The sequence below is a fragment of the Ictalurus punctatus genome, chromosome 15, assembly GCF_001660625.3.
Source record: "Ictalurus punctatus breed USDA103 chromosome 15, Coco_2.0, whole genome shotgun sequence".
Lineage (NCBI taxonomy): Eukaryota > Metazoa > Chordata > Actinopteri > Siluriformes > Ictaluridae > Ictalurus > Ictalurus punctatus.
In genome coordinates, this window is record NC_030430.2 from 22,358,960 (window position 1) to 22,381,704 (window position 22,745).

The 22,745-nt window shown below is 40.2% G+C and overlaps 2 protein-coding genes across 5 annotated transcripts; both read left to right on the plus strand.

Annotated features, from left to right (window-relative positions):
* Positions 1 to 1,118: 1,118 nt before the first annotated feature.
* Positions 1,119 to 8,930, plus strand: tpx2 (TPX2 microtubule nucleation factor). 4 transcript variants are annotated; one of them, XM_017487807.3, is made up of 18 exons: positions 1,119 to 1,240; positions 1,536 to 1,659; positions 3,037 to 3,186; positions 3,331 to 3,454; positions 3,771 to 3,842; positions 3,926 to 3,970; positions 4,253 to 4,375; positions 4,484 to 4,593; positions 4,683 to 4,828; positions 5,448 to 5,619; positions 5,892 to 6,030; positions 6,238 to 6,454; positions 6,879 to 6,974; positions 7,079 to 7,249; positions 7,427 to 7,573; positions 7,718 to 7,829; positions 8,058 to 8,245; positions 8,519 to 8,930. In XM_017487807.3, the coding sequence occupies exons 2-18, from the start codon at positions 1,554 to 1,556 to the stop codon at positions 8,627 to 8,629; spliced, it is 2,229 nt and encodes a 742-aa protein (XP_017343296.1). In that variant the 5' UTR covers positions 1,119 to 1,240; positions 1,536 to 1,553; the 3' UTR covers positions 8,630 to 8,930. The 4 variants fall into 4 exon arrangements, with proteins under 4 accessions (XP_017343296.1, XP_017343299.1, XP_017343300.1 ...); XM_017487810.3 differs by having other exon boundaries at positions 1,125 to 1,240; positions 8,079 to 8,245; XM_017487809.3 differs by having other exon boundaries at positions 1,130 to 1,164.
* A 797-nt stretch (positions 8,931 to 9,727) lies between these two features.
* Positions 9,728 to 22,587, plus strand: mylk2 (myosin light chain kinase 2). Its single transcript, XM_017487804.3, has 16 exons — positions 9,728 to 10,357; positions 10,762 to 11,065; positions 11,253 to 11,338; positions 11,566 to 11,653; positions 11,938 to 13,066; positions 13,159 to 13,352; positions 15,216 to 15,318; positions 15,591 to 15,684; positions 15,773 to 15,882; positions 17,551 to 17,692; positions 17,771 to 17,841; positions 18,367 to 18,495; positions 19,234 to 19,305; positions 19,903 to 19,983; positions 20,803 to 20,935; positions 21,033 to 22,587. The coding sequence occupies exons 2-16, from the start codon at positions 10,867 to 10,869 to the stop codon at positions 21,111 to 21,113; spliced, it is 2,712 nt and encodes a 903-aa protein (XP_017343293.1). The 5' UTR covers positions 9,728 to 10,357; positions 10,762 to 10,866; the 3' UTR covers positions 21,114 to 22,587.
* Positions 22,588 to 22,745: the final 158 nt, after the last annotated feature.

Genomic DNA, 22,745 nt, shown 5'->3' on the forward strand with positions numbered 1-22,745 from the left:
ATGTCAGAGCCTTACTTTTAGGTGAAAAGTCTGGTTATCTTTGAACAAATGGAATCATGTGCATGTTTTTAAAGCTATTAGCACTGTAATTACAGTGAGTGCAAAGAATAATTGAAACCAAATGTGAAATACACTATATGCCCAAAAGTATGTGGACACCTGACCTGACCATCACACTCATCCTGTTCCAGACTTAGTCCTTTCTTTGCTGTTATAATAACCTCTACTCTTCTAGGAAGGCTTTAGACTAGTTTTTGGAACATGGCTGTCCTCTTTCAGCCGCAAGAGCATTAGTGAGACTGGCTACTGACTTCGGGTAAGGCTGCTTGGCACACGTTCCAGTCGGGGTTCCAGTTAATCCCATAAGGTGTTCAGTGGGGTTGAGGTCAAGGCTCTGTGCAGGACACTCGAGTTCTTCCACTCCAACCTTAGCAAACCATGTCTTCACAGCGCTCGCTTTGTGCACAGGGGCATTGTCATGGAGGAACAGGTTTAGGCCTCTTAGTTCCAGTGAAGGGAAATTGTACTGCTACGGCACACAAAGACATCCTATACACAATCCTATATGAGTTCTTCCAACTTAGTGGCAACCTTGTGGTTTGGGAAAGAACCACATATATCCACATACTTTAGCCCTTAAGTCTATGTAGCTGTAATCACCATAGATGTGTTTTCCCACATGTAAATGGATGAATAGATCAGAAAGCTTTTCATATAAACTAATATATTATGAGGGGATTTTCTACCATTTAAGTTTAGGAAGGCCTACAAAAACAGTGCAGACCCAAGACCCCTGATAAAAAAAAACGTACACACCACTAGTGAAATATTATTATTATTATTATTATTATTATTACAACCAGCATTTACGTATAATACTTTCATGAATACAAAAAACCACTGCATAAAACATAACATAATATAATATCAACCTAAAGTTCGTTGTTATTTTTTTTTTTAAATGCCCAGGAAGTAGACTTAACCTTAAAAAAAAAAGCACGTCACGTGATCCAACTCGTACTTTGACGTGACCAATAGGCAGCCGAGTTCACCCTGAGCAGCGATGCTATTGGCTGCTTTTTAAACGCGGACCAACGGCGCTGATATTCAAACTCATTTGGACTGTTGAGTTTCGGACGCGTTCGTCGGGGCGAGTTTGTGGTGGTATTTTTTCTTATTCTTCTCTGTTTTCTTCTGTGTTAACAGATTTCAGCAGCAATAGAAGAACATTTTTTTGAGGGTAAGAATGACAAAGTTAACCGGTTAGGTGCTAGAACGTTGTAGAAGTTTCTAGTAACGTTAAAGCTACTTTATATGTCTTGTTTGTTACGTTTATTAGCATGAACATGCTAGTCCTCCATTTTCTGCTGTAGCCACGTAGCTAATGGTGTAACTACATACGAAAGCACACTTTTATTCCATGTTAATTGATGGTCCAGTAATGAATAAAGTACAGCTAGTTAAATTTGTCTGATGCTATGTGTTTTTAGTGCGTGATTGATTGATTGATTGATTGAGTTAGCTTGGCTTTGCAGACCCCTCGGGTTTAGAAGATGGACACGCAGCAGCCTGGAAACTCTGCTGATCCGTACTCATTCGATGCCCCGTCTCATGTAATGCAAGATTTTAACTCCGAAGATAATGCTGATCAGTGGTTTGGTAAGCTAACACGTCATCTTGAACGTTTTATTTTTGTCATCACGTCCTGTCTGCTTCCAGATGTAACCTTTTGTGCATTTCCTCAACCTCCACTTGCATGAGCAATAGTTCTCCACACTCACTCTCTTTTCATTTTTTTTTTCACTTTACACCACAGATCACAATTTTTCATGTGTATGTCGAGATAAGTGAGATTCCTCAGACTAAGCACTGTATAAACAGCCTCAGTGAAGTTTAGATTGTAGCCAAGGAGTTGCAGAAATCTGCTTTGTAGGTGGAGGAGGTGATTGAGGCTTCAGTGGAGAAAGCTGAGGGTGTTTTTGAGGAGATCCATTAAAAATGAGGGAGAACTGGACACGAGTCTGAAAAGATTAAAACAAGGAGGATACTTGAAAAGGTTCTTGGAGCCAACCCTGCTGGGAAAACAAACAAACAAAATGGAAAGCACTACAAATACCATGATTATTGGTCTTTAATGGTATTATTATGATTATTGGTCTTTAATGGTATCTACTAGGCACTATGAAAGAAGCTACAAAAATAAGGCATCAGTTTACCAGTAGAGAGTCACAGGGACCATTAGATTTTCTGTTATAACAATAAAAACCATTATGAATTCTATGAGGGTTTCTATTTAATTTTTCCCCCCCAGCAGGGTAATGGAATGAATGTACACATTTACTGTGTTAAATGTATTATATGTGGTGATGGAGGGATGTCTGTGTAACTTTTTTTTTTATTATTTATTTATTTATTTTTTTATAAATATAAATGTTTTTTTCTTTTTGTATTTATCATTTTGAAGTAAATGTATGAATTCTTTTTGGACACGGATATCGGTCCATATCGTGATCGTAGAAACGAATGCAAACTCTGCTATATTCTGAGGCGTTTGCAATCGTTCAAAGGTGCGGCAGGTTTTCTGCGGAATCCGTGCGATGCGACAGTCAAAACTCTCATTCAGCTTCTTCGGTTCACGTGTCTGACATGAGTGCAGATAAAAGATCTCGTTTACCAACAAACGTCACTGCGAAAGAGTGCAAGACAATTTTGTGTTGCACTTTGTGCCAATTCAAGTAGTTTTCTGGGAAAAAGCTCAAACTCAAAGTTGCAGTGCAAATTCTGAAGAGAACAAGCCACAGCAAAATCAAGTGTTCTTGGATGCCATAATCGCACAAACCCAAACATGTCATGCACTTTAGTGTACTGACTTTGCATGCATACATGTGTTCTCTGGGTTTATGCACACTAAAGGAAGAAAACACAAAAACAGCCTATGGGGTTTACGTAGTGGTTTCTACGCAGAGTACACCTATTTAACTACATAACTGGGAACGTGTGGTCTGTATACAACCATGACTCTCTTTCTTTCTTTAGACCTGATGGCTGCCTCCACAACCGGGGAAATGGAGCAACTCACAACCCCCTTAAGGGTTCCAAAACCTTTTGATGGAATGCACAGTGAAGCCCTGCCTAAAGCCATAGTGCCGCCCATGGTCCATGTGTCAGAGACCACAGTGTCAGCAGGTAAGACTTCTGTAGTGTGGACTTGCTTCTATGCGAATGCTGTTGATTACAAATGAAAGAATAGTGTATGATATGATATAGACTTTCAATGAGTACGATTACAAGATGGGTTTTTTTTTTTTTTTTTTTTGGGACTCTGCTCAGATGTCATAGCTGAAAGCATTTCTCCAGAACCTCCATCTAACATTGTGACTTCATGGGGAGATGGCAGACCAGCAGGAGCTCCTGGCCAGGCTCAGAGGAGCAACGTTCCAGCTCAGCCACGCAGGTACAGACCGTTCTTACCATTCACGTAATCACTTATGTATAAAAATCAGTTCTTAAGCAGTGCTTTCAGTAGGCTGAAGGTGAGACGATATTACATAGTCAACATAAACCTTCTAATATTATTAAATTGTTCTACTAATCTAATGTGATTTGCATGGCCCATTAAAAAAAATAACTTTATGCTAGGATATGAAGCATCGTAAGCTTATTCCATGCAAGTGGCAGTAGAAATTTATTGCGGTTCATGTTCTAGCCAAGGTCTTAGTGGCTGTTCTGCCTCCGTCCTCTCTTAATTTCTTTTTATTCCCCCCCTACAGAGTATTGAAGCGTCCTGTGGTCAAAGATCAACCTCAAGCTCCTTCTACACCTCCTGTGATGAAGAAGAGGAGGTAAGAGCAGGACTGGCATGCAAAATTAATTGCAGTGGTTTATGTAATAGTGTTCAGTTAGAGGCTCATGTTGCCATTTCCAGAGTTGTTCCAACTTCTAGACGAACGGTTTTCCATCCACCTCGAAGGTAAGTGTGTGTGTAGATCTTGGGGCACAGGGTCAATGGTGATGTTGCATGAACGGGGTGCGAGCACTTCTTAAAAATGCACCACACGCGTTCCTTTTCTTTATTGTTTATTTTAAGGTTGGGTTATATTGGAATCTTATGATGAATTGTTGCGGCTCGTTTCTTGGTCGTCTTCTAGGGTTTTTCAGTGTTCGCCCACTCCACTATTTAAGAAGGAAAAAGTACATAATGATTTCATGAAATTTTGCTACAGATGTGTGGACACCACTTCTTTTTCTACAGGAGCTCAACGAGTGCAAGGCAAGCTCGCCGCAGTGGTGCTCCCACTAGACGCAGCATCAGGCAAAAGAACAAGCTGTCCACGCCCTCAGCTGCTGCATCCGCTTCTACCTCCTCTGCTAACCAGTAAGTGGCAGTACTGTTAAGCTAGTTGTCTACCCTGAGTTGTACGCACACGGTAATCGCTTTAGTTCTGTAATGTGCTACTTACTCAAGTTACTTTTTGGACTGCAGGCAGAAGAGCACCGAGCAGCAGGAGCTGGAGCGCATTGAAACTCTACAGAAGGAGGTGGCCGAGCAGCGCAAGAGGAATGAAGCTAGCTACAAAGCTGCGCTTGCAGGAAGTGAGTATGCAACCTCTTGCTGGTATGAATCCTTCCCTGACCCTGCCCCTCTCCCTTCAGACAAGCCTACTAACAATCTTCCGTTACAGGCCAGCCTCCAAAGAAGCATGTGCTGTCCTCCACTATTCCCAAAGAATTCAACTTCCGCTCCGATAACAGAGTGAAAAACCATACAGAAGTTTCATATAAGGAGTGCGATTTTACTTCCCAACTGCGCAAGCACCCTTCCTCACCTGTGAGTATCAACTCTGAAAGTAGGTTTGAACATCCAGGGCAGGGGTGTGAAGATTTGTGCTTAAATATTTTAAAGGTCCAGTTACAAAATCCCACATAAGCAACTAATGTTTAGTTGGCAATGTTTTGGTTAATAGTAGCACTTCTACATGTCTGTCTAGTGCCACAAACCCTGAATAGATAAAGATGCTCATCTGTTTTTGTCTTGGTTTTTTTTGGTCATCTTTGACTTTTCTTTAAACAAGCCATATTGTCCATTTGCTACTCAAACTTGACTGGGCAAATAAAATGAAATTTGTCAACACTTCCTTATCTGATCAAATATCTCTAGTGATGTTCCAGTGAGCTGCTCAGCTAAAGCATTCATATAAATGCATACGAGGTTCAGAGGTGTGACCCTAATAGTGTAGTAACTCCTTACAGTAACCCCCACAAGCCATCTTCTAACTATGATGAGGGTGGAGAATAGTTTCTGTCCCCTTTTGGCTGTGTTTTCTTCTGGTTCTTGGACAAGATGAGATATGAAGCTAAAAGGATTTCTTAAAGCTTTAGACTTGACATAAGCAACAGTTTTAACCCACAGACTAACTTTATTTCTAATTGTGACACTTTTATTACAGCTAAAGGCTCACAAGGGCACCACAATCCCCAAGCCCTTCAACCTCTCCACAGGCAAGAAGAGGAAGTTGGAGGAAACCAATTCCTATGTGTCCATGGCTGAGCAGATCGAACAGTTTCAGAAGCGCACACCAACCCGTTATCACTTGCGCAGCCGTCAGAGTCAGGAAAGGGGTGGGTAAAAGCTTCAGTTCTTAATGGTTTATTTGACCCTTACTACTTCAATGTTGGTGAGTGTTTTTTATGTTCATGTACTAAGCGCACTGTGTATTTAATGCATAAATATGTGGAGGTTAAACTTATCCAAGTGTAGTTCATCAGCAGATGCTTGTTTGTCTCATGCACAAAATCTGTAAGTTTATAGCTTTAAATAGTTCTTCAGTATGTTACCCAGACTTTCGTGTGTCACAGTAAAGTAAGCTGGATTTTATTTCCCTTGTCCTCAGGCCCATCACCAGCGAAAACTGAGAAGCCCAAGGTTACTCACCCTCACACCCCTCAGCTCTTGACCCGCCAGAGAAGCCGTCCTGCCATGGTGAAGAGCGCTGCTGAGATCGAGGCTGAAGAAGTGGAAAAACTGCAGCAGTATGTAGCTCTGGATTTGTCTCTTTTTTTCATGTCCTCCCACAAAACACCTAGCTTTTGCTATACAGAGTAAATTTTCACCTGATTTTATGTAAGGTGTGTTTTGGGTGGGGGGGTCGGTTAAGGAAATCCTGATGAGGTTCCTTTTTTAAATGGTATTCGTGTGGCGCCACGCATACAAGACGGTACACCCTTGTCTTCCCTCAGGTTTAAGTTCAAAGCTCTTGAGCTCAATCGCAAGATCCTCGAAGCGGCCCTGGCTCCGAAGAAGCCTGCTCCTAAAGAAGTGACCCGTCCAGAGGGCTTCCAGCTGGAGGTGGAGAAACGTCTGCAGGAGCGACATGCCGCCAAAAAGACAGTAGAGCAGGAAGACCACACCTTCCACTCCAGACCGTTACCGACCCGAATCCTGGAGGAGGTGGTGGTAAGAAGCGCTTCAACTGTTTAAAGATAAGGTTTTTGGCAGTCCAAGTGAATTTGTCAGCGTTGCACTTTCCAAATAGGCTCTTCTGCATTTGACCTAAATTTGACTCGTTTAAAGTGTTTATTTACGTGGCAAATCCAATCGGAATTAAATTTGTACATGCTTTGAGTAAAGTTAAGTGTGACAATATAGACTAGCATGTGAGTGTACAAAGTAATGCTAGATGTTTGCAGAGTTTTCATTCATGTAGATCCTCTCAATGTTACAATAACCTCCAGGCTACTGGGGAAAGATTTGGATTAGATTTTTGGAGCCTGGCCATTTGGGTTATTTTGATCAGATTCAGTAAAAAGCATGGGTTCAGCTTATTAGGCTGCGTGTAAATGGTGTTCTGAGCTTTCTAACGTTTTACTTTTGTCCTTAGGGTGTCCCAGAGAAGAAAGTACTGAACCCTACTGTCCCCGAATCTCCTGCTTTTGCACTCAAAAACCGTGTACGTGTGGAACGCAGGACGGAAGAGGTACATGCTGGCTTCTTAATTTGGATGAACTTGATTAGGAGAAACAACTTTTCTTTTTTGGGGGGCTGCTCCTGAATTTCTTGTATGTGTCTGTACATTCACAGGTGAAATTGCCGGCTCCACTGAAGGCACTTCCTGTGCCCCACTATGTGCCCTTCCAACCCAAACCTGCAGCCAAGAACCATGTAGAAATGTGTCCTTTCTCATTCGAGCAGCGTGAGCAAGAGCGCAAAGCACAGAAAGAGAAAAGGCTGGAAGAACTGAGAAATGAAGAGGTATGACTTCTCAGCTACGTGGTATTGAGTCATGACTCTCAGCAACATACAATCATTAACAACTGGATTCTTTTTTTTCTTTCTTTTTTTACCATAAATTTTTCAAGAAAACGAAATGCGCATGATCTTACCGTTGCCGATTATCCTACATGCAGCATGTTTTTCTAACATTTCCAGGTGCCCAAGTTCAAGGCTAGGCCTTTGCCTGACTTCCATGAAGTGAACCTTCCAGAAAAGAAGGTAAATGAACCTACCAAGCCTGCTCCTTTCAAGCTGATGGTGGACGAGCGTGGCTCTGTGAAGAGTGAACGTTGGGAGCAAATGGTAAATTTTCTTATTTATTTATTTTTTTACTAAGTCCTGTACATGAAGGAAATGGCCTGGGTGCTGGCTGGCTTTTATTTATTTTATCCCCCCCCCCCCCCCCTCCCCCAGTTGATAAAAAGGTTTTCTTTACTCCTGTCATAGATAAAAGAGGAGTTGAAGCAGCAAGCTGATGCAGCGTGCTTCAAGGCGAGACCCAATGCAGTCGTGCACAAGGAACCCTTTGTGCCCAAGAAAGAGTCCCGCTCCATCTTGGGTATGTTACACTTAACACATCCTGCAGTAGGGCTTGTGGCTGACTGTCTTGAACCTGTGACCCTCACTGCTGGCTCTGCTTCACCGTGGTTTTGTCTGTGGTTCATGTCGAGCTTGCTGCTCTGCTAACTTCCCACCTCTACTTTTTTACTTCCCTTTCCACTGACTTCTCCCTCTACTCTGCCACTCCATTTTGGTCACCTTTTACATCTATTGGCACATTCTCAAGCCGATACTACCCACTCTGTAGTTGCCGAGGGTTTCCAGCTGTTTACGGAGCAGAGGGCCAAAGAACGGCTGGAGTTTGAGCGGGTCATGAAGGAGAAGGAAGCGCTGAGGGCGCAGATGGAGGAGCGACAAGCCAGAGAGCTAGAGGAGCGTGAGAAGGAAGAAATCGCCAGATTACGGCAGGAGCAGGTATATCTGGCAAGCTTCGTATCGGTGGAATCTTAATCAATTTGTGAGCCATGTAGCATGGTATAAAGTATTCTACCTTCAGTACCCACTAACCATACATTACTGGATCATAGTAATGAACTCTAAGTGATGTTACAATGTGGGTTGTTTTGTTTTTCTTTTTTTTTTTTCTCCCCCGCCCCCCTAAACGGAGTGACTTAGCTTGAATGCATTGATGGTAAATTAAGTGTTTGAGCTGGGGTGTGTCTAAATAGCTTTCTCTTGCTTTTCCAGGTGCACAAAGCCCAGCCAATCAGGCGCTACAAACCAGTCGAGCTGAAGCACAGCGAGATGTCTCTCACCGTGCCGCAGTCTCCAAACTTCTCCGACCGCTTTCGTCTTTAAAGTCTCATCAGGACAAATTGTACATAACTTTAAATGTTTTTGCTTCCTCTTAAATCACGTTTGTTTTGTTTTTTTTTTTTTTTTTTTTAAAGTTGTGTGCTTAGTCAGGAATGTTTTTTTTAACCTTTGAGGCTATAGGCTACAATCGGACTTGGACACTTGTTTGTGACTGTGATCCATTGCATTATGTGAACTGTTGTATGATACATGTTCTCTCATTCTTCTCTACATGTAGCCTCTGCCATTTTCTGTCTTAAAATTTTCCCTTCTTTTTGTAATGTATTAAAGGTGTATTAGAACAGTTTGTTGCATGATGTGGGTTTTTTACTTTCTTTTCTCCCCTCTCCTACTTTCTCTTCCTACATTGGGCTGTTTGTTGGGGAATGATGCTATAAGGGCTGAGATGTTGCTACAGTTGAATGTACTGAAAAGTGTGTTCTCCTGTACTAATGGACTATCCTGTTTGGGTACAATGTCTTGGATGGCTTTTCTAATAGATGTAAAACAAACCAAGAAAAGTAACATTCACATCTTGCACTTCAGTAAGATGTGTTAAGTCATTAATTCAGTGAATGTTGTGTATAGGGCTGCGTGATGAGTCATGATACTTAGACATTTCTGCGATGCATGGTCTGTATCATAACATACAGGTCTGCTAATGGCGGTGTCGCATTGTGTGGCTTTTATTATTATTATTATTATTATTATTATTATTATTATGTAGTTGAAGGATATTTGTATTTAACGTATAGGAAAAGAAGTTACTGATGGTCTAGAAGAACATCTTACAATTTTAAAATCCAATCTTTTGTCTCCAAAGTTTGTAAGAGGAAAACAATTGCAGTGTATCTTAGATGCATGTTGACAGTTTATCATGATCTTGATGTTTATTATCCAGCCCTAATTCTACAGTTATACTATAATTTTCTATAATAGCAGCTCTGACAGTAGTGCTGCTGAAGACAAATCTTCACATTTTTAATAAATTTATATATATATTTTAAATAAAGTAGCCTTGTCTAATAAACAGATTCATGTGTTAAAGGAAAAACATTTGTTATGGTTAAGCTTTCTATGAGAATATGTTTAACATTTTATGGAAGGAGTCTCTAGTGCAAGCACTCTATAAGTGTGTTCTGCCACAGGAAGTTTCCATGGTGGGGGATATTGCACTTTCCAGTCAAGCAGTAACATTACAAACTGATTATGTATTTTAATTAGTTTATTTAAAAGCTTATTAACTGCAAAATAGGCTGTTGAGGGGACAATAAGCTTCTGTAACGTACAATAATAGGAACATGTTTTATGAATGTTCCATGATATTAACACTTGCACAACAAGAACAATATTGTCTAGGTAACAGGAGTGTTCTATTTGTCCTCATCCTTTACCTTTCTGTGGTGATATTTTAATGACCGTGGCCCATTCAGCATGGACACAGTATGGTATGTATAGGATACATGTGTTATTGTCGTAGATCCGTGTGCCCCCTTGTTGAATGTGGCCAGCCTGACATACCTCATTTATCAGTTACTATTTGAAACTCCCCTCCAATCGTGTTCCCTGCTTGTTCTGGCTATTTCTGGTGTGGTGGTGGCCACTGAGCTCAGATAAAGGAAGAATCTGAAAGGTTGTTGCATTGGCAGCTTCAGGGGGAACCAGTCATAACCATTTTCTCTGTTCATGCTCTCTTCTTTAAGACTTGATATTAGACTGCCATCTCTGTAGGTAAGTGAGTGTGTGTTTGGACCATGATAGTGCTGCTGATTCTTACATTCATGGTCAGGATTAAGTTTTGACTTGTTTGGAGATTCGCATGAAATTCCATTGTGTTTAACTTCCCTTATGTTTTTAAATGATATAAACCTGATTATTTTGTGTCTAATGTTATTGTCTGTGTGTGTTTATAATAATATTTTTTTTAAAAACAGATCAGACCGTTAATGGTATAAAAATATTCAAAGAATGTATTGATTTAAGGTTGAAGGTCAAAGCGTTATGATTTATGACTTCTCAGTGACACTTACCAATTAGGTTCCTATATACATTTGAGGTTCAAAGGTTAAAGGTAATAAAACTTGTTGTCACAAACACCTGTTTACTTCTTTATTGCCTACAATTGACTTGTGCAGCTTGTTGCCTGCTTCTGCTGCCGGCTTGGTTGATGTTTAGTGAACGTGCGGTCTGTGAAGTGGCCCGCTTCTCCTGCCTGTGACCCAGCCACTGTGGAGGTCAAGATGGATGACCTGCACCCTAAACTAGATCAGCTTTTAGCACGTGGCTCTGGGGGAAGCTGCCCAATGTGTGGGCTCTGCTCCCAACACAGCAGGCAGCAAGAGGCTACAGCCAGCCAGCTCTCAGCTCAGGCCAAGCTCCTTGAGAACCTCGAGAAGAAAGTCATGGACCTGAGGAATGCACTGGAGGAACTGACACATGGTAGGTTTACTGATACGATGTGACGCCCACTTTCTGCAACTGATGGTTTTCTGAGTATATACTGTGTGTTCTGAAGTGTGTTCAGAAATATTCTAATATAATAAGTTGAAATATCCACTGAACTGATTTTATTTTTCATTATATTATATTAAGCGGCATTTTTGCATGTGTTCCTTAAACTTTAAAGGTCTAGAAGAGAGGTCTTGTGAGAAAGTGTCTGTACCTTTAGCAGCTCTGCAAAGAAGGAAATCTTTGCCTGTACGGACATCGGTGGTAAGTAGAGATCCATTACTCTGCTTAATTTTTCAATCTTAATTCACTGCATACCTACTTCACATTGTTAATCTATAATAAACGCCCTTATTTTTAGTAACCATATCATAATATTTCATTTTTAATTGATGTTAGGTTTCTTGGAGGTTTCATGTGATCATTGCATGCATAAGATGTTTTCAAATGACCATTTTAATCGGCTGTCCATTGCGTCCATTCAACCACAGGATGAAGTCTATGTGCAGTTGGATAAACTCAGAGATCAAAAAATAATCCAGCATACTTTTAATGCACCCTGTGGGAAAGGTCACAAAGGTACCTATTTTGTCTTCAAACACTATGTCTGTTAGACTCCATTAACTTGGAAAGTTGGCATAGATCCTTTTAAAGAGTAATCTGCTCTGACGTGATACTATAAGAGTGGTTGACTGGTATGTTTAACTATAGACACTGTGTCCCAGAACACACCTGTCAGGAGTATAAAAAGCAAATGAACTCATCGATAGCTAGCATACAGTGAGATAGCATGGTTAATTGAAAAAGGAGACTCCAAATGGTGTGAATGTTAAATGCCCAATGCTGTTTGTTTCTCTGTTCAGACATTCTGATTGAAGACACAGAAGGTGAGGGGCTAAGAGGCAATGCATCACCACTCAGAAATGATTTTTCAGACAACAAAGTTCAGTACGATCCTCAATCACACAAAGAAGTTAACAAAGATTTATCAAAAGTGACCACACGCTGGTCAACATCACAGCCTGGGAATAAAACACCTAATACAGCCAAGATCGGCGAAGCAAAATCACCATTGATCCAAAATAATCCCAAAACAACAGGAGTGGCTGCTTATACAGCTGCAGCGACCTCAAAGATGGATACACCTTCACGAAAAATACTTACACTCCCATCAACGATGCATATTCCAGCACCAGAGATGATTACTACACCACCAAGGATAAGTCCACCACCACTGGAGATGACTATGCCAAAACCGAAGATGAGCACACCTCCGCCAAAATTGGAGACGATTACACCTTCGCAGAAGATTGTACCACCGATTCCAGTTACAAAAAGCACAACAAAAACAACACCAAAGATCACACAAGCTCCTGTTCCCTTTAAAGCAACTGTGTCTTCATCTAACACAACAACTATACAAACTTCAGTATCTACTGGATCTACAACACTAGTAACAAATCAGAAGATCCAAGGTTTATGGACTGCTCCAGTCACAACAACATCACCAACTCTGGTTACGTCCATGTCCAATAATCTACCAAGGTTTAATGTAACAGATAATACTGCACCACCATCATCAGTCCATAGTCTTCAAAAGGCAAGTTTGGGAGTTCCTATTAAATCCCCTCAATCACCTGTGTCGGAAACAGTAGACTCCCAGCCAGACAGCCCTATCACAAAACCAATGCCAAGAAGAGATGAATTGCTATCGCCAAAAACAATTAGACCTCCTGTCACAAGTTTGGTCACCTCCATGCCCAATTCTCCACCAGAATCCACAGCTACAGAGGATGTTGCACCAAGCCATAAACTTCGAAAGGTGATGAACGCCGGTGCTCCAGTAGCAACAGCACAAAACATAGACAAGCCTTCAACAAATGCAGCAACAACAACACTAGCAACTAAATTGTCTACATTATCACCTCCGACACTTTCAGCAGCAACCTCCTTTCTTAAACATGTCTACAGCTGTCCTGACTCCTTGCAAAGGTAACGTGAGCAAGTAAGAGTGAAACAAGCTTTTGTCTTATACTATTCTTTGCATCCAACTGGCCAAAGCAATGTCTTGTACTATTACCTAGTCTTCAGGCCACTGGAGGAAAGGCTGAGTCAGGTACCACAACACCACTGTTCGGGAAGCCTGGCAATGCATCAGCAGGCATCACCTGCACTGGACCGCTCAAAACTGGAGGAATACAGATCAAAATAAGCTCAGCGCCCGAGAGAACCACAACTCGGACCAAAAGGGCACCCAAAACCTGCTTCAAAATTATAGGTAAGCAACAAAAGAGAGAATCAAAAACTAAACCAAAGAAATAGTCGATAAGCCAAGACTTGCTTGGTGTTCAACGTTTGCTTCTTTGGTTTTGGAATGAAGCTTCAAGGCGAATGTATAGCTAACAAATTTAGTGAAGGTTATATCCTCCAGTTTAGCATCGTTCAAACTGTATGTCAAGATCACCACATGCTCTGTTCAAGCTATGTCTTGTGTTTCGTGTATGATTATGATTTCATGCGCTGTTTTCTATTAAAATGGTCACGGGGCCATCTAGAACCTGGAATCACTTTCTTCTGCTCAAGCTTCAGATGTAAGAAGGAGGTGTGGCTCAAAATTTGAAGGCGGAATTGTATGTTAGAAGTGAAATTGGTGTATTTTAGACTCATTCTTTATTAAGCAAGGTAAGCTTGCTGCCTCACAGATCTACTGACCACGGTTCAATCCTGATCTCAGGTTACTGTGTGTGTAGAGCTTTATATGTTCTCCCCATGTTTGTATGGCTTTCCTCCAGGTTCTCTGTATTAATCTCGCTGTCCAAAAACATGCAGCTAGGTGGACTGGCTAAGCTAAATTGCCCGTATGTGTGAATGAGTGTGAGACTGTGTATGTGCATGGTGCCGTGAACTAGCATCCCATCTGGGTTGAATTCTCCCGCCTTGCGTGCAGTGTTCCTGGGATATGCTCTGGATCCGCTGTAGCCTTGACCAGGATAAAGCAGTTACTAAAGATGAAAGAAAATGTCCATTGCTTATTAACAATGTTCTCCTTGTAGTTTCAGTTTAAAACGAAAGAAGCAAACTCCAGAGACTAAACGTGTCTTCGCTACATTTCAGATGAATAGGACGCTGTGTAATGTTTTTGTTATGGTTGTAAATTTCTTATGAGGACTCATACAAACTATTTCTGGCATGAATAGTGCTTTATATTTTGTAAGCCTTGGGGCAGTGGTGGCTCAGTGGTTAAGCTCAAGCTACCACTGTTGGGCCCTTGGGCAAGGCCCTTAATGCTCAGTTGTATAAATGAGATAAATGTAAGTTGCTTTGGATAAGGGTGTCTGCCAAAATGCCATACATTTAAATGTAATGTGTCATTTTAAAGGTGACAGGTAGAGAAAATAGACTTGATTTATTGTGCTTCATGTCGCTTGTATTTTACAGAATGCTTTAATTGGTAGATTTGTGCCCTCAAAAATATCTGTTCACAATTTAATCTGCAAACTTTGTTGTTGTTGTTGTTGTTGTTTTCCCAGATTATTTTGGACATTTTGCAAACATGAGATGACATGAGATGCGGACATAAATACAGGAGTTAATATGATAATACGATGGTTATTTCATTGCTGATATCTACACATTAAAATATATAAAGCACAAGTTTTGAATTTGACCTTAAGACCTGGTATCCAGAACAGGCTAATCCCTGGCCTCATTGCTGCCCTGTACACATTACTTGCAGCTGTTCAGACCTTGGGAGACAGACGGAGAGACATAGATCAGGTGTCGGCATGCCCGACATGCCTTTTTTGTTGTGTTGCATCATACAAAATACGACTACGGTACACAACACTTTGTTTTGTTTAATATGTAATGTCACATTAAGCTAGCTCAGACAAGATATTTTAACTCCCGATCAAGAAATTCTTTCACAGCTAGCATTGTCGTGATGAACATCATACGGTGTAAAGCAGCCTTAAATCACTTCTCATACAGCCCTAAAACTGTAGTCAGGTCAGTAAGCAATGAATAAAACACCGCGTCTGAGAATTGTGAAGACTCTGACTCTTATTATTCTATTCAATTATTCATAATCATCTCAGATTTGTGAGGAAGTTAAAACAAACGTTTCTCCTGCTCTGCGTAGACGATGTTCCTCCACAGCCAGCGCCTTTCCCACATCGATGTGTGTCTCTAAAGACGAGTCCACCATCTGACTTCAGCATCCACACCCGAGAAGTGCTGGGAGGGTGAGCTCAAAATAGGACTAATGATACAATATTTGTTCTAACTATTATACTATACTGTAATATATTCAATTTAATCACAAAAGCCAATCATATAGACATGAATTGTGCGTGGAGACTCCGTGTCATTGTGTGATTGCTGCGACGGACTTAAGAGTATTTAACAGTTTTTCCATGGTTTATAGCGATACAAAGAAACATAATGATGCATTCATTTCTTTTAATTGAGTACAAAAAGGCACGTCATACATTCAACTAATATTCTCTCATTTTAGTGGACGTTTCGGCAAGGTCCACAAATGCACAGATAATAAATCCAGGCTACGACTGGCAGCAAAGATCATCAGTTCGAGAAGTGCCAAAGAAAGGGTGAGCGCTCCTTCCTTGACCTTCTTTTCAGTTCAGGAAACTGTCAAGGTGAGCAGAAGTGAACTGTGGAACTTTTCATGTTTGGCAGGAAATGGTGCTGAATGAGATCGAAGTAATGAACCAGCTGAATCACCCCAACATCCTTCAGCTGTTTGATGCCTTCGAGACCAAAAATCAAATAGTGTTGGTACTGGAGTAGTGAGTATCACTCAGGTTGTTACCTATATATTTTTTTAAATGCTCAATTAAGTGAAAACGAAATAAATAACAACAGTGAACGTGAGTTGGGGTAGACACGTAAATATACATTCAATAAAATGGAGGCGAAAAATAACTATGTTATAATGTGCTACATCTTCGTAGCGTGTTTAGTTTAGGAATTTGTTCACATTTTCCAGCTCCAGTAATAAGTCGTCACCCCCCCTCCCCCTCCTCCTCCTGCTCCCCCTCCTCCTCCTCCTCCCTTTGAAGCAGACCCCTATTCTCCATCCCTTCTTGTAACCTCGTGTTCACACTGGCAGCATCTTTTGCATTATGGCACTCAACTCTATGTTGGATGCTAGTGGGGGTTTCTATCTTGAATTTATTGTTGGTTGTCATGATTTTCATCATAGCTCCAGGCTATTACATCACTAGCTACACAATGCATGCAAAACCACTCATTTGAGGCTCTGTTGAAAGTGTTTACCCTTTCATTGGGAGATCACGAGTTTGAATCTCAGCGATGCCGTTCATGGCCGACAGCCAATGGAACAAAATTGGCTGTGTTTTCTGGGTGTGAAGGACGTCATGTGCTTACATTTTACAGCATTCGGCAGATGCCCTTATCCAGAGTGACTTACATTTATAAATTGACTTATACAATTGAGGGTTAAGGACCTTGCTCAAGGGTGCAGCAGAGGCAGCGCTGGGATTTGAACTCACAACCTTCTGGTCAGGAGTCCCACGTCTTAACCACTGAGCTACCACTGCAAATTAGAAGGCTGATGTCTTAACTCGTGTACAGTATGTGGAAGATGGCGGATATTACTCGCTTCTGAGCGTGTTACGCTGCCCTGTGATGCAGCATGAGCGGCAGTTCGAAAATATGCAGTTGGCTGGTATCACGTGCCTCGTAAAAAGTACGTGTTAGCCTTCACCCTACCTCATTTGACCAGATCTGAACAAATCAGTTGTTTCAATCAAATATGAAAATTCCAGAAGGAAAATAAATCCATTTAGTGTTAGGATGAGCCAGACATAATGTTTGCATTTTATGATTTTAATTATATTTCTTTACACAAAGCATTTAAATCCTGTAGGTTACATGGCCAGTATCACAAATCTAAGGGAACATAAATACCAACCTTTACTCTTATTGCTATTGGCTTCCCGTTTGCATGAAGTTGAACTTTTTCCTCATCACTTGGGTTGCTGTACTGTATGTGTGGAATTGTACATTTCTCTGCATGTCTGTATAAGTTTCCTCCAAAAAATGGGTAGGTGGATTGGTGACTCTAAATTGCCCCTGTGTGAAAGTGTGTGTGTGTGTGCGCATGGTGCCCTGAGATGGACTATGTTGTCCTATTCACGGTGTACTGTATTCCCGCTTCAAAACCAAGCCTTTAATCCACCACCACCCTGAACAGGATAAAACAATTACTGAAAATGAATGAAAGAATTCAGTCTTTAATAATGTGCTGTTAGTTATTTAGTTTTGAGAATGAGAATAACAGTTGATCATAAATATCTCTGGTTATTGTTGTTGTTGTTTTTTTTTTTGACTGCTCATATTCAGAATTGTAAAATATAAGGCTTTTTATTGAACAACACAAGATATCAGAGGTTCAGGCCAGCGGTTCTAAGGACATTCTGAATTACCTGTAGTGTGGAGGGAGGGGAGCTGTTTGAGAGGATTGTGGATGAGAGCTGTCCCCTGACTGAAGTGGACGCCATGGTGTTTGTGAAGCAGATCTGCGAGGGAGTCCAGTACATGCACCAGATGTATGTCCTGCACCTCGACCTAAAGGTATGACCCACTGTCACGCATTCAACAGCTGTAACACAAGTGTTAATCAGCGTGTCTTACGAGCTGCTTCACTTTCAGCCGGAGAACATCCTTTGTATGAATCGGTCGAGTCATCAGATCAAGATCATCGACTTTGGGCTTGCCAGAAGGTAGAGTGTGTGTGTTAATCTCTTTCAGATACTTGTAAATATCTGTCAGGGCTTTGGACTTGCTATGTTGTGTTCTTCCATTCTTCCATTCTTCCCACATGCTGTCTTCCCTCTGTCGATTAATTGTGTCATTACTGCCACCTATGGCTCATTTCCCCTGTGTGTGTTTAAGTTGCCCTGTTCCTTAGTTTCCTGGCTGGGTGTTTAATAGTGTTGCTAGGCTAGTCTTTCATGTCTCATTGAACTTTTACCCCATGTGAGTCCATTTTTGCAACTGGGTCCCTGTGGCTTGCTGGTAGAGCATCTGACTCTCACACCGCAGACCTGAGCTTTAGTCCCGGCCCTGACAAATATCTACTAGAGTGTTTACATGTACAAAATAAACAGCAATCTGTTTTTGGCAATACTTTGATTACCATGGTTACATGCACTGACGAAATCTACTAATAACAGATCTACATAATAACATAATCTGCTAATAACAGATCTTTGGTCCCGATAACCATCGGCTCTTTTCTCCTGTAGGTACAAACCACGAGAGAAGCTCAGAGTTTCGTTCGGGACACCTGAGTTCCTGGCACCAGAGGTGGTCAACTTTGACTTTGTTTCCTTCCCTACAGATATGTGGACTCTTGGAGTTGTCACATACATGCTGTAGGTCACGCATATACATTTCCATACTGTTGTTTAAATTTGTAAAATTTGTGAAAAGGAATGATTGTTTTGACTGAAAATCCTCACAATCAGCTCTAAAGAGAATAAAAGAATACATTTGAAGAAATTTTTAAAAATTAGTTCTCCAAACAAAAAAAAAAAAACCCAAAAAATTCAAACCACCCAAAAAATGTATTTATTTATTTATTTTAATTTCGCAGATAATTTATACAAGCCAGTGAGGCAGAATCATGATCGAATCTCTGTTTGTCAAGCAGTTCAGGATTGAGGGCCGTGCTGATCAGATGAACAGGGCCAGGATTGAGTTTTAATTACTGTAGTTTCTTTAATTACATAATTTCTGTAGTTTATCTAAGCAAGCTGCACATTTATTAAGATATATGTTAATGCTGAATCAGAGATAACTGACGTGTTTGATTCCTCTTATACCACAGGAATTTACCAATGATTACAGTTTTTATTCATTAAGAAACTACACGTCATACTGTGTGCATAAACTTTTGACCGGTAGTGTAAGTATATAATGGACAGTCCAACAGAACTAACTGTATTCTCAATGGCCATGGTATAACTGAACATGCCTGAGCTTGATGTTTTGCAGAGACATTGCAATGACATTAGGATTTTCGTGCATAATGTGCGAAGCTAGGGTTTAAAATCACAGAAGGCGGAGCCAGCTGGAGAAATTGTGCCAAACTTTTCTTCTATTGACCACAGATTAAGCGGCCTATCTCCATTTCTGGGTGATGATGACAGCGAAACCCTAAACAACGTATTAACACTCAACTGGTACTGTCGTCTTTTACCCTAACATCCTGAACATTTATATTATATATTTATAACATTTATTCATAGTACTTTTCAACCTAATCTCTGAACGCAACCTCTGTACTGTATGTATAATGTACAGTGCATGCGAATGTTCATTAAATGAACAAAAGAAGTGAAAAAATGGTTATATAGTTAAAGAGAAGCTATTGAACTCCTTTAATAAACATATATACAAAACAAATATGTATAGAACATTTGAATGAAATCTTCAGGCGATTGTAAATTATGCTTTGAATCTGTATAATTTACCCTTCCAGACTAGGGACTGCATAAGAACAGTCCCAAGTCCCTAACTCCTTCATTGTTAAAATGTCATCGTTTCAATTCATGATATACAGTCGTATATTTTAAACAATTATTGACAGCATTCACCAACTGCCCTTAGACGTCCATTATAAGTGAGTTTGGGTTTGAGTTCTTTCTCAATACAGAGAATTATGACAAAATTCATGTCCGTGGTAATTGCACATAGAGATTACGCTGGAAAACAGCAAAACTGTTTTTCAGCATTTCGTTTCGTGCAATATTTACTCTCAGTGTTATTTCCCTGCACAGGTATTTTGACGAGGAGACCTTTGAGCATGTCTCAGCTGAGGCCAAAGACTTCATCTCCAACCTGCTCATCAAAGAGAGGAGGTGAGGCATGGACACCTTTAGGAGATTCATCTGAATTCGGACGTGGGAAGTTGGAGCTCGGAAATGTGTCATTTCAGAACTCCACCTTGTCGAGCTTTTTTTCTACAAACTAGAGGGGAAAAAAAGCACATGGATGTCAAATCTTTTAAGTCTTCAAGTCTTTTATTTGCTCTGTCTGAGCACCAAAAGCTCATGAACTAACAACGAGCTAGCCAGCTAACATTAGCGATATGAGTGATAACTTTAACGTTCATGATACACCATCTCAAAACAGAGAGCTGTCTGGTCAGTGCTATAGATTTAAGGAGCTACTGACTATGTATTTTGATGCAATAGGTAATACTCAATATAATCATTTAAAAAATAGCATAAAGAGATCTAAAGATATTATAATATACTATATAATCATGTACAGTGGCAGAGTGGTACATTATTTACTGTAGATGGCAGCCATATTGAACTTTCCATATCGAAGGGGAATTTTCTTTGGTTTTCTTGGAATGTCAGGAAGGTTTCCACAACCCTGATGGCACGTAAACCGAGCATTTAAATAGGTCGGTAATTAAAAGGAGCATTCTGCCAATACTATTGTTTAATATGTTATTTGTCATGATATGTAATGGATTCTGTACCAGAGTTTTGCATCTTTGCATTTTGGCTATGTGATGTGACTCATGAGGTGAAAACTCTGCTAGGGTCATAAGGCGAGGAATGGGGCTCCGACATGTTTCACACTAGTTATACATATAAGATTTACACAGCTACGAGCCAGACAGGGCTAATTATTCTCACTCTTTCTCTTTCTTTTCTCTTTTGCAGTGGACGTCTTAGTGCGGCTCAGTGTCTTAAGCACCCCTGGCTGAATAATATATCAGAGAAAGCAAAGGGCAATAATATTATCCTAAAGTCACAGGTTCTCCTCAGGAAATACATGGCCAGACGGCTGTGGAAGGTAAAAAAAAAAATTCTACATTCATACACATAAAACAATATGCCATACGTAATAATCTTTCTATGTGCTCTCTCTCTCTCTCCCTCCTTTCATGCAGAAAAACTATATTGCTATAGCAGCAGCCAATAGGTTTAAGAAGATTGGCAGTTCAGGATCCCTCACAACACTGGGAGTTTGAAATGTTGCTCATCACTGACTTGTACCAAATGTAATATTATTTGATTATGTCTGTGCGGTTACTTGTTCAAAACCCCATGTTAATATCTAAAGATAAACAGAAGTAATGTTACAAAATATTTAAGTAGATTTTATTCCTGCCTCAGGCCCAGAATAGGCTCCAGAGATACCATGACCCTGATCAGATCAGAACAGTACAGTTGTTAATGTTTGCAACGTTAGACTTTTGGCTCCAGTGCAAACTGAAGAAGTAAACCTGATGAGTTTCATTTCTGTGTAGCGTTTGTTTCCTTATAGCTGAAATAAGAATAGGAAGCACACTAGTAAAAACAAACACCAGTAATTCCCCGCAATATGAATACGAATTGATACTACGGACTATTCGTTTTAAGGCTGCAGCACTGATGTCATGTCTTGTTTAAGATTAAACTTAAACCAAGTCTTAACAATATGGGTTTTCTCTTTATTAAGCAGTTGCACATGCACTGTGCAAAATATTTTTTGGTTCAGATTCCAGTGAATGCCTAAACATTACAAAAAAACTGAAGATACATTTTCTCTTCAATATCAGATGCATCAGGTGACTTAGTGGTTATCACACTTGCCTCGCAACTCCAGGGTCGGGGGTATGATTCTCACCTCCGTCCTATGTTCATGGAGTTTGCGTGTTCTCCCTGTGCTTTGGGAGTCCTCCTCCACAGTCTAAAGACATGTGTGGTATAGGCTGATTGGTGTGTGAATGTGTGTGATTGTGCCCTGCGATGGGTTGGCACTCTGTCCAGGGCGTCCCCCACCTTGTCCCCGGGGATAGGCTCTAGGCTTCATGTGACCCTGTGTAAGATAAGCGGTACAGTATTTGTATGGTCATCAGCATGAAATATTTTTCTATATTTTTATTTCAGAATTTTTGTTTAAGATCTTGAAAGATTTTTTGTGTGTATTTCTGGTATAATATTTGATCAGTTTTTATTGATGGTATTCCTACACATGGACAATCTATTTGCTTCTGAATATAACATACTGTGCAAAGTGTTATACACATGCAAAGATATGCTATAAATCAAAGGTGCCGTCAACAAATAAAGAAAATTAAACATTTCTACAAAGCAGTAAACAGTAATATGCTTAAAAAGGCCATATTTAGCATGATATTCCTTTGATTCTGAAAAATGCATCAGCAGTGTCAGGTAGTTTGTGCAGTTTTATAAGGAAATTAGCGATCTTATGCATAACGTATAAAACTAAACTAAACGTAAATACTTTTACTGAGTATTTTGGAGAATCTAACACACTTCTGTAGACTTCTGTGACTGTCACACTTGCTTCTGTTTTCGCAGGCAAAACTCGACAGACCTAATTACGGTTTTTGTCTTAAAACTTGTCTAATATTTTATATGTTACTATATGTCAATGATGCAGTTGTGTTAAAATAAACATCTATACCAACGCAGTTCTGTAAGTGACATTTAGAAAAAGTCAAACTTCATATGACATGCAATAATAAAAACTGTAAATAATCTGGAAATGTTTTTAATATGTTTATGCTCGAAATGGTTAAGTAATAATAATAATAATAATAATAATAATAATAATAATAATAACATGAATAATAATAACACTAACAACAACAATA